Consider the following 11,531-nt stretch of genomic DNA (forward strand, 5'->3'; position numbering starts at 1 on the left):
CAAGATTGCTGTTTTATTTGGGTGCTATTTGGACCTAACGTGGTTCTGTGTATTGTTGTTGTTGTTGTTAGGTTTATGAAGACTGGGATTGTTTCAAAGTGAACGACGTCCTTGAGCTGTACGGCATTCTCTCCGTCGACCCTGTGCTGAGTGTCCTGAACAGTGACGAAAGGTGAGTCTATTGGCTCTTCTTTGCTTTGCTTTTTTTTTTTGGTGGGGGGCTACCCTGGGCAGTGCTCCAAGTGCTCGGTGCTTACTCCTGGCTCTGCGCTCAGGGGCCAGTCCTGGCGTGGCTCAGGGCACCCTGTAGAATGCAGGGATTGAACCCAGGCTGGCTGTGTGCAAGGCATGTGCCCTCCCCGCTCTTCTGTCTGTCTGGACCCCGCGTGTCTGTCCTTAAGCACCGGAGCGGGCGCCCTGTTCTGGGAAGTGTGCGGGTGGAGCCGTCGTTTCGTTTTCCGGGCTGGTCCTCTCACCTTTCGCGCTGGCCTCTGCTGAAGCTCTGTCCCCTCCCCGCAGGGATGCCTCTTCCCTTCTGGACCCGATGGAGTGCGCGGACACTGCGGAGGAGCAGAGAGTGCACAGTCCTCCCGCCTCCTTGGTGCCGAGAATCCACGTGGTCTTAGCCCAGAAGCTGCAGCACATCAACCCCTTACTGCCCGCTTGCCTTAACAAAGAGGAGAGCAAACCCTGTAAGTAGCCTGTGCCGCCGCCGGGCGCGGGCCCAGGCGGGCCTCACGCGCTTCTCGGCTCCGCAGCGTTCTGTTCATGCTTCTCCCTAGGATGAGGTGTTGGGTTTTTTTCTTTTTCTTTTTTAAATTGGGGGCCCCACCCCTCGGTGCTTGGGAACTGGGTGGTGCTGGGAATTGAGCCTGGAGCCTGCACGCGCAACACGCACCCCGGCTCCGAGTCGTCCCCTCAGAGGGGCTAAGCTGCCTCACCCTGGCGAAGGGCACCCGCAGTGGCCGGAGTGTGGAGGCCAGAATGGGCGCATGCCGCCCTGTGGTGCTTCTGCAGTTCTCGCTTGGATCTGCGGGAGGGCAGGGGTGGAGGGGTGGGGGGGCCGTGCTCTGACCCTGCTCTGTCTCTTCCTTCTCCAGTCGTCTCCAGCTTCATGTCGGAGTTGTCGCCAGTCAGAGCGGAGCTGCTGGGGTTCCTCACTCACGCCCTGTTGGGGGACAGCCTGGCCGCCGAGTACCTTATCCTGCACCTCATCTCCACAGTGTGAGTGCGCGTGCCGTGCTTGCGGCTGACCTGGCTTGACCCCTGACACCCCAGACGGTCCCCCAAGCCTGCCAGGAGTAAGCCTGCGCGCCACTGTGTATGGCCCAAACACCAGACATAAAGAATAAATTTAGATTGAATTTAGATTGCCTGACTGATGAGTAAAGTGAGCTTTTAAAAATTATTCTCCATGTTCTGATTTCTCCTCTCCCGCCCCATCTCTGTGTCTTGGACAGGCACGTGTGTCCCTGGCACTGGCCGCTCGCTCACCGGGGCATGAGTGCACCCTCCCTTAAGTCCACTAGAGTCACATCTTGGTGGGGGCAGGGGGCACCCAGTGGTGCTCAGGACTTCTGGTCGTGTGCTTGGGGTCACAGTTGGTGGGGCCTCATCTTTCTTTCTGTAAAGTGAAGAGTTGTGAGGTAGAACAGCGAATGGATTCAAGATTCAGAGCAATTTTGAGATTCAGCCCTTATAAATAAATACTAGCTAGAACTTCAGTGTGCCGCTTCTGTGGGCAGGAGAGAGAGTACACGGGCAGGGCTCCTGCTTTGCACGTGGCCGGCCTAGGTTCCGTTCCCCCGAGTCCCGCCAACAGTAATTCCCGAGTGCAGAGCATTGCAGAGCAAAGCCCTGAGCATTGCCGGGTGTAGCCCCCAACAAAACAAAATGCTCCTACTGACCAGAGTAATTTTTTTATGTTTTGCTGAAAATTGGGTAGTAATCTGAATATCTCATTCATTGATGTCTTTTTTATTTTTTTCTAGATATACAAGAAGAGATGTTCTTCCTCTAGGAAAATTTACAGTCAACTTAAGTGGTTGCCCACGAAACAGTTCCTTCACAGAGCACTTGTATCGGATCATTCAACATCTTGTGCCTGCAGTAAGCATAGCATAAATACGGATTATAGGCCTAATTGCATTTAGAGGTGGACGTCTTGTCCACCTCCTCGAGCTCTCATTAAGGAGGGAGACATAGCCACTAGTTCCAAAGCTGAAAATGTACTTGCCCTCAGATATTTCCCTTGTCCTGTTGTTTATTTCTCTTCTCTTTCCTTGTTAAGATCTGAGATCCGACACACCCTGCTGTGCTCACCAGTGGCTGTGTATTTTGTTGCACGGTGCTTGCATCCATGCTTACCAGGAGTCCTAGTTTGTTTGTTTTTGTTGTTGTTTGTTTTTAGACCACACCCAGTGATGTTCAGGGTTTACCTCGCCCCTCTTTTTTTTTAAAAAAAGCAAAGAAAGAGGGGCTGGAGAGATAGCACAGCGGGTAGGGCGTTTGCCTTGCACGCGGCCGACCCGGGTTCAAATCCCAGCATCCCATATGGTCCCCTGAGCACGGCCAGGGGTAATTCCTGAGTGCAGAGCCAGAAGTAACCCCTGTGCATCGCCAGGTGTGACCCAAAAAGCAAAAAAAAAAAAAAAAAAGCAAAGAAAGAGACAGTACAACAGATGAGGTACTTACCTTGCACGCAGCCGACTGAGGTTCAGTCCCTGGCATCTCCCATTGGCTCTCTGAGCCCCCAAGAGCGAGTGTAGAGCCCTGAGCACTGCTGGGTGTGACCCGAAAACCAAACAGATAAGCAATCACTTATCACTAGTTTTATGTCTGTGAAAATAGTTGTATTAGTATAGAAATATTTTAATTTCTAGAAGAATTAGCTAGTAAGAGTTGACATAAACAATATCCCATTAAGTTCTGATCTTTTTCTTTGCTTTATTTTGTGTCACACCCAGTGACGTTCAGGGGTTACTCCTGGCTCTGCACTCAGGAATTACTCCTGGCGGTGCTCGGGGGACCATACAGGATGCTGGGAATCGAACCTGGGTTGACCATGTGCAAGGCAAACACCCTCCCCGCTGTGCTATCGCTCCAGCCCCAGTTTTGATCATTTTCTAAGAGTGAAGTGAGTTGAGGGGAGTCGCAGAAGCGGGGCAGGGACTGAGGAAGTGGTAGGGTGAGCCTCAGGAAGAGTTTGGCCCTCACTGATGAGGCAGGTGGGTGGGAGTTAAAGGCACACCGTGACAGGCCCGCTTAGGGAGCGTTTCCTGGGCCTGAGTTTGCAGAAAGGCGGCAGCTGGGGCGGGCTGCTGGGCTGGGTGCGCTGGGCCCCCGGAGTCGAGGGAGGGAGGCTCGGGGGCCCTCATTGGGGCGAGTTGCTCGAGTGCTCTAGGCCCTCCCCCCTGTTCCTGTGGGCTTGCCACTTAACGCCTGCCTCTGAGAAGCCAGAGCCGTGGTACGGCAGATGGGGAGCTTACCTTGCGGGCTGGCGCCCTCCCTCACACCCTCACAGCCAGATACTTGTTTACTGTTCACACAGACTGAGGGGTGAGGCTGAGGGAGGGCGACGCTGTGTCCTGTGTCGAGCTGTGTCGCCTCAGGGCTCTCCGATCTCTGACGTGGTCTCTCCCCTCGATGAGCCGGTCTGTCTGCGCCACACGTCTTCCCAGAAGAGTGGCTGGGGGTGCAGTGCGGCTCCGGGGACAGCCCTGGTGAGGTGGGCTGTGTGAGCTTTGGCACCTGCCCGGGCTTCGTCTTCCGGCATTCCTGGACAGTCTTCAGAAGTCCAGAGTCGCGGATGATGAGTGATTTTTTCGTTTGTTTGTTTTTGTTTTTGTTTTTGGGTCACACCCGGCGATGCACAGGGGTTACTCCTGGCTCTTCACTCAGGAATCATCCCTGGCGGTGCTCAGGGGACCATATGGGATGCTGGGATTAGAACCCGGGTCGGCCTCATGCAAGACAAATGCCCTACCCGCTGTGCTATCGCTCCAGCCCCCTGATGAGTGATTTTAATTCAAGGGCGTCTTCTCCTGTCTTCTGAGTGAAATGGACGTTTTGTTTTCTGTTTTGTTAGCATATGGCAGTTACAGACACTAGATTTCTGGGTAATTGATTATGTTTGTCCACTGTTGAATGTTTCTTGCTAGTTCACTCATGAAAATGCAGAACAAGGCAGTTGAGAATGAAGCAGTCACATAGTCTATAAAATTCTTAACTTCGGACATAAATCTTGTATCTTAAAGTGCAGGAAATCATAAGGAGGGTCAGTGGTAGTACAACAAGCAGGGTGTTTGCCTGCACGTGGCCAATCTGGGTTCGATCCCCGGGATCCCAGATGGTTCTCTGAGCACTGCCAGAAGGGATTCCTGCGTGTGAGCCAGGAGAAACCCCTGAGCACCACTGGGTGTGGCCCAAAATTCTTAAAAAAAAAAAAAAACAACATAAAACCCACAAGGATTATGAGACTACCCTCTTAGAAGTCCCTAAGGCTATTGGGTATGCTGGGTAGATACTTTAAGACAGGCTTTGTTCCGTGGCTTACTCGCACGTTGCTCTTTGCAGTCTTTCCACCTTCAGATGACGATTGAGAACATGAACCATCTGAAATTCATCCCTCACAAGGACTACGTGGCCAACCGCCTGGTCAGCGGGCTCCTGCAGCTCCCCAGCAACACCTCCCTCGTCATCGACGAGACCGTCCTGGAGCAGGGCCAGCTCGACACCCCGGGTCAGTGCCATCTGGCTCCCGCCTGCTTCCCAGCCCAGGGGTGACGAGAGGGCTGCCGTGAACACAGTCCCATGCCGCTCTGATGTGGCCAAGTTGTATGTTAGACCTAACAGATGTGCAAAACTTTGTCATTAAATTATAAAAATAATTCAGTGGTGAAACAAGTAGCTAGCAAGTATTTTAATATTGAACACAGCAGGTAAAGTGTCTTTCCTTGCACATGGCCGACCCAGGCTCAGTCCCCGGCACCACACAAGCCTCCCCAAGCCCCTCTAGGAGGAAGCCCTGAGAACTGCCAGGTGTAGCCCAAAAGTCAAAACTAACTGCCCCCTACCCCCCAAAAAAAGAAACACAAACGTAAAGGAGGAGTTTTTGCCTTTTATATATTCCTCAAAAGAGAAGTTTACAGTTAATCAAGTCAAAACTATTTCCCATATGTGAAGTTTAAAGGATTTTCAAGAAATCTATGAAAAAGTGTCCACGGATATACACGGCTGAATGTCTGCAGCACATTCCTGGCATGTGCACGGCCCCAAATTGGTCCCCAATCTCATGTGGTACTGCTCCTGGCATATGCACGTCCGCCCCAGTACCACTGAGTGTGGCCCCTGTTTAAAGAATCAGACACAGGAGAATTGGGTGTTCTGAACTGACTGCAGTTACAGACCAGCTAGAGAACCGAGAAGCTTGATCCGTGTGCAGTGTGACGGTGTGGGTACTCTAGTGTATTAAAGACCATGCAGAGTGCAAGGGAAGAGGGGAAACATCACACATGCCGGGTGCGTTTAAGGCAGAGGAGACAGTGAAATTAATACTGTTGAGTAACCTGAATCTGAATACAAAGTTCTGTAGTATTAGCTCGGTGGATGATTCCGTAGAATGTAATCAGACTGAGCGGGAATCCTTGTGGCATCTTGCCCTCCACATGCCAGGTGTGAGATTGGGGGATGTCCTTGTCTCCGAGGCAGTTCTGTTCGTGAAAGCTGTTAGCCCGCAGTTCAGTGCTTCGAAGCTGGGGCACTTAGGAGTAGCCAAGGGTGATAGTGCAGGGTAGTCAGAGGGAAGGCGCCTGTGAGTGGGCGAGCAGGGGGGAGAGGGCCGCAGGCAGAGAAAGGTTAAGAAGCACTGATACAGTTTAACTAGATATTGCCTCATAAGCCTTCTTCATTCTACTTTTTGTTTTTTGGGGCCATACCTGGTGTTGCTTGTGGCTTACTTGTGTCAGGCTCAGGGAACTATATGGGGTGCCAGGAATTGAACTTGGGTCACTGTATGACTTCTCTGGCCTTTTTTTTTGGGGGGGGGTCACACCTGGTGATGCACAGGGGTGACTCCTGGCTCTGCACTCAGGAATTACCCCTGGTGGTGCTCAGGGGACCATAGGGATGCTGGGAATCGAACCTGGGTTGGCCACGTGCAAGGCAAACGCCCTACCCACTGTGCTATCACTCCAGTACCCCCTTGTATATTTTTAAAAGTAGAACAAACCTCATGTCTTTTGTAGCCCTTCGCAGCAAAATGAATTTATTTAGATGACTGAAATTCATGACCAGGGCCGGGGATGTTGGGAACAGTGCAATTTAAAAATGACTGAAAAATGATGTTTTTGCTTTGCTAGGTGTTCACAATGTGACTGCTCTGAGCAACCTAATAACGTGGCAGAAGGTGGATTACGATTTTAATTACCACCAAATGGAATTCCCCTGCAATATTAATGTTTTCATTACCTCGGAGGGGCGGTCGCTTCTGCCGGTAAGAGGAGCGGCTTTAAAGAGTGAGATTCATTGGGAAGAGCCGATTGTGTTTTCTGTTTCCTGGTATTGCTGATTATAAATAGTTCTATTTGTTTCACACTGCGATTGCCAATTACTACAACAGAAACAGATTGTTTTGTTCCTGCCGTTGGACGGCCGTCTCGCTATATAAAGAACCCGAGAACGGGGGGCTGGGGAGAGTGCGGGGAAGGCGCTTGCCTTGTACGCATCGGCCTGACTTCCATCCCCAGCGGCACAGAGGACCCCTGAGCCTACCAGGAAAGAGCACAGAGCAAGGAGTGAGCCCCGAAATACCAAAAGGGGTGGGAAAAAGCTTAGGAGCAGCAGGTCCCCAAAGAAGGAAGCTGCTGGCAGGGGCCAGGGGCACTGGCAGGCCTGTGAGCCGCTGGCCAGCAGCCGCCTCTGCGAGTGCGTCTCTCAGCCGCTCTCCGTTCTGATACCCAGGGGGGCGCTGGAGCAGTTGCTCCCTTCTGAATGTTCCAGCCCACCTGGCGGGGATTTTTAAGCTTTGTGAGAGGTTGGGTAAACTGTCATGTGACCGATGAGAGCACTTTTTATTGAGTCTTCAGCCCTATTGTTTCAGAGCTAGTGTTCCTGTAGCCTCTGGGCTTGGAGAAAACTTGAGTAAAGGTGAGAGGAGCCGCTGGCCAGCTTCTTAGGCAAGCGGGGTCCGCCGTGTGCTCTGGGTCACAGAAATGTCTCCCCGTAACCCGGCTGCTCTTTAGTCGTCTCCCTCTGTTGAAGAAACAGTGAGTCAGAGCCTAGGGCGTGTGTGACTTAGGTCAAAAATGGATCGTGTGTTGTAGTTCCCTTGGAGGCTGGTAGGAAGTTCGGTGTGGAGTGGGGAATGCTGTGTCTCTCCAGGCAGACTGCCAGATCCACCTGCAGCCGCAGCTCAGCCCCCCGAACATGGAGGAGTACATGTCCAGCCTGCTCGCGGCCCTGCTGCCCTCCGTGCTGAACAAGTTCCGCATCTACCTGACGCTCCTGCGGTTCCTGGACTACAGCATATCTGACGAGATAACCAAGGTAGGTGTGGTTCAAGGCGACACTTCCTTTGCCGAGTAAATTTACACTTGCTGTAATTACTAATAAGCTGATTTTGTTCCTTAATATTCTTTCATGTCTTGTTTCTTTTTTTTTTTTTGCTTTTTGGGTCACACCCGGCGATGCACAGGGGTTACTCCTGGCTCTACACTCAGGAATTACTCCTGGCGGTGCTCAGGGGACCATATGGGATGCTGGGATTCGAACCTGGGTCGGCCGCGTGCAAGGCAAACGCTTTCCCTGCAGTGCTATTGTTCCAGCCCCAAGTCTTGTTTCTTTTTGTTTTCATCTGAACCAGCGGGTTCTGTGGGGCCATATTAATTTCCACGTCTTCTGTGATGTGTTTCTTCTAGTGGTTTCCCTGCACGCATCAGTTTCTGTCCAGGCTCTAGCTGTGGACTTGGGATTCATGTTGTAGTTTAAATACAGTAGTTTACAGAACGTTTGCTCCGTATTCATTTCATCCCTTCTTTCCTCTGTGCTGTTTTGGGGATGCTCTCTGTACTCAGGCCCTGGGTCACTCATGGCGTTGCTCGGGGGACCCTCTGTTTTTGGGGATCAGCCCCAGGCCTCCCACATGCAAAGTATGTGCTCCAGCCCTTCCAGCAGCTCCCCACCCTCCTTGGTGCCTTTTTGGGGTGTGTATATGGGGGGCCCTTTTCAAGGGGTCTAGGTGTACTCAGCAGTACTGGGGGTTTAACGTTCGGCCCAGCTATGTGGTGCTGAGGGCCAGCGGGGCCACACCTGGTGGGTGGAGTCAGGGGTCATGTGGAACCATGCATGCTGGGCACACGGGCACCTCCTCTCCCTGCTTCCCTCCCATCCAGATTGTGTTGTGTGCCAGCAAACACGTGCCACCTAAATGCCGCTGGACCAGGGAAGGGGGTGTGGAGCCGTCGGGAGCACTGCTCAGAGAGCTCCCCTTAGAAGTTCAGGCAGATAAGAAAGAGAAGTCTCCTCTTGGAATGCCGGGGACCAGATCCTAGGCCAGCTGGCCTGTTGCCACTGAGCCACCCCACCTCATTCTGGTTCTGGAAGCATGATGAATCCTCTTCTGTTCTCAGGGCCTCTGGCTTTGACAGTTCACTGTCTCGTGTTGGGTAGAAGTTTCTCAGGATTTCTCCTACTGAGGCTTTTTGAGGTTTTTGATGTGCAGATAATAACATGTGGGGGAAGTTTTCTTCAAGAAGTGGGGTATGTTTTTGATCATTGTTTTGATTCCTCTCTCCCCTCTACCCGCCCTTTCCCTCTCCTGCGCACCCTTGGGTGCCTCTCAGCTGGGAGGCTGCTCCTTTCACTTCCTCCCCTGCCTCTCAGCTGCAGCCAGGACTCGCCCACTCAGCCTCACTCTGGTCTGCCGTGGGTGCTTCCCCTCGAGTTCCTGATTCCAGTTCTAGTCCTCAACTTCACAACTTGAGCCTTTTTTTTTTTTTTTTTTGAATCACCGTGAGAACAGTTACAAAGTTTTGCGGTTTAAGTCTCGGTCATACAATGCTCAAACACCCATCCCTTAACCAGTGCACATGTTCCACCACCAAGAACCCCAATATCCCAGTATACCCCCATCCCACTCCTCCCCCTGCCTATGTGGCAGATGATTTCCACTTTACTCTCTCTACTTTGATCACATTCAATATTTCGACAAAATACCCACCATTATTATTCGGAATTTTCCCCAACAATCAGACCTGCCGAAAAGGCATCATTAGATAGTTTGTTTTCTATTGCTGATAATGAAGAGCCTATGATGTGGTGGCCATGCGATTTGGATTTCTGGTATTTTAATAATTAAGTCCGGAGGGATTTCTGCCAAAAGCCGCTGGGTTCTGAGATCGGTTTGTGTGCCTCTGGGATCGTGGCCGTTCAGGAGCTGGCGGAGCTGCTCATGGGTGGCAACTCGGGGTCTCGTCAGGGTGGGGAGAGGGGCTGGTTCCACCCCATGCCTGCTTTTTTTTTTTTTTTTGCTTTTTGGGTCACACCTGGCGATGCACAGGGGTTACTCCTGGCTCTGCACTCAGGAATTACCCCTGGCGGTGCTCAGGGGACCATATGGGATGCTGGGATTTGAACCCGGGTCGGCCGCGTGCAAGGCAAACGCCCTACCCGCTGTGCTATCGCTCCAGCCCCCCTGCTTTTTTTAAACTAAAAAAATTCCTCTTCCTTTCCCTTTGTTGTTAGTTTTTGTGGGGCTGCCCTGGATGGGGCTCCCCCTCTGCGGCTGAACTTCCCCAGGGCCCTCTGTTTGCTTCCTCGGTTGATTTCGTCTCTTTATTGGAAGCTCTGCTTGGAGGGACGTGGTTATTCTTGAACTTCCTGGATTTCAGACAGTTGATTTCAAGCTTGGGGCTTGTTGGTTTGAAGTTTTGTTTCCGCAAGGTCAGTTTCTGTTTCTCCAGTGGAGAGGCTGGCTGTCTGCACGGCTCGGAGATTCCGTGTTGGAGCAGAGCTCTGGGGACACCCTGTGGCCCTGCAGCCCTCCAGCCCTCTTCTCGGGTTTGTCGCGGCTGCTGTGCGGAGACAGGGGCGCCGAGCTGCCTCCTGCCTCAGTCGGTCGCTTATCCTCAGAGATTCAACTTCCTTTGCAGCTGGGGGGTTGAGCCGGGGCAGGCCAGGCCTCAGCCAGGCCTCATGGTGCACCCCCCCACCTCCCGCCATCTTGGCCTTCTTTAGTGTCCACAGAGCCCTCGGTGCTGGGGCCTAAAGGCCCAGAAGGTCGGTGGAGAAAAGGTTTCAGAGCCCCCGTGAACACCGTCTTATTTCCTACCCACTTCTGAGGCTTTGGGTTAGGTGCTGTTTGTCTTACTGTTTGGGGTCTGGGGCAGGAGTGATCAGTAATGGCTTCTTAATTGGTTCAGTAAATGCCCAGTATTCTGGGGAGGAGGGTGTCCCCACTAGCCGGGCTCCAGGACTGTTGGAGGAAAGGACACTTTTGCAAATGGATCTTCTTGGCACCTGTTGACGGACCGTGTGAGCTCAGCACTGGCTGCTGGGCCGGCTCTCTCCAGAGCTGCTGAGTGGGGGCAGGTTGGGGGTAGGGCAAGTTCAAGTGTCTCACAACTTCTTGATTCTTACATCTTGTTTCTCTTGAACAAATGGTCCCCTCCGCTGCTGCCAGAATCCTGTGAATTCCCAGAGTGCAGTGGTTCTAATGCTGCTACTTTTGCTGACATCACTCAAATGTTCCAAGGCACACTGTTTCCTTTGTCACTAGTGCTGACTTACATCTCATGTCCTGAGCTGTGACTCTGTTCAGGATTCTCCTTGGGCCTGAGGGATAGTGCAGGAGGGAAGGCAACCGCCCTGCCCCTGTGCTTGTCCTCGGCCCAACACTCGGCTTGTAAGTGATCACTGCAGACCAACTCTGCTCTGATCCCTGCCACCAAAGATGTGCGTTTATCCCAGGGTATGGCCCACATCCGCTCCTCTCCCAAGAAAAGTACTTCAGTTATCTTAGCAAAATAACTTGTATGTACCTGTACACTGGTAGTTGGGGTCGTCATTCTTGGACCCGGGTGGTCTCACTTATCTGAGAGGCAGGGTTACTGACTTGTGTCCTTTCAACACTGTCCGCTCAGGTGGGCTCATTGCTGCAGGTTCTATTCCTGGTACCACATGGTCTTCAAGCGGAGCTGAGGGTAGCCCCCCTCGCGCTGCCAGCTGTGGCCCAGAGAGCCTGACTATTTATTTCTCTTTGATGCAGGCAGTGGAGGACGACTTTGTGGAAATGCGCAAGAACGATCCTCAGAGCATCACTGCTGACGATCTCCACCAGTTGCTCATTGTGGCCCGGTAAGAGGCACACCTGGCGTGGCTTTGTCAGCGGGCGCTGTCAATACATGCGTATCTCTGGTTTACTTTAGAATGACCGAGACAGACTTTTTTTTTTTTTTTTTTTTTTGGCTTTTTGGGCCACACCCAGCGATGCTCAGATTTTACTCCTGGTTCTGCTCTCAGGAATTACTCTTGGC

The 11,531-nt window shown here is 52.3% G+C and overlaps 1 protein-coding gene across 1 annotated transcript in view; it reads left to right on the plus strand.

The window, feature by feature from the left end:
- MCMBP (minichromosome maintenance complex binding protein) overlaps nucleotides 1–11,531 on the plus strand; it is a 39,377-nt gene that overhangs the window by 25,857 nt on the left and 1,989 nt on the right. The window contains exons 8-15 of the mRNA XM_055119483.1: nucleotides 72–172; nucleotides 520–692; nucleotides 1,101–1,224; nucleotides 1,992–2,109; nucleotides 4,576–4,741; nucleotides 6,360–6,493; nucleotides 7,381–7,545; nucleotides 11,264–11,352. Of these exons, the coding sequence (XP_054975458.1) occupies nucleotides 72–172; nucleotides 520–692; nucleotides 1,101–1,224; nucleotides 1,992–2,109; nucleotides 4,576–4,741; nucleotides 6,360–6,493; nucleotides 7,381–7,545; nucleotides 11,264–11,352 (1,070 nt within the window). The remainder of the gene's footprint in view (nucleotides 1–71; nucleotides 173–519; nucleotides 693–1,100; nucleotides 1,225–1,991; nucleotides 2,110–4,575; nucleotides 4,742–6,359; nucleotides 6,494–7,380; nucleotides 7,546–11,263; nucleotides 11,353–11,531) is intronic.

The sequence above is a fragment of the Sorex araneus genome, chromosome 11 (genome assembly GCF_027595985.1).
Source record: "Sorex araneus isolate mSorAra2 chromosome 11, mSorAra2.pri, whole genome shotgun sequence".
Lineage (NCBI taxonomy): Eukaryota > Metazoa > Chordata > Mammalia > Eulipotyphla > Soricidae > Sorex > Sorex araneus.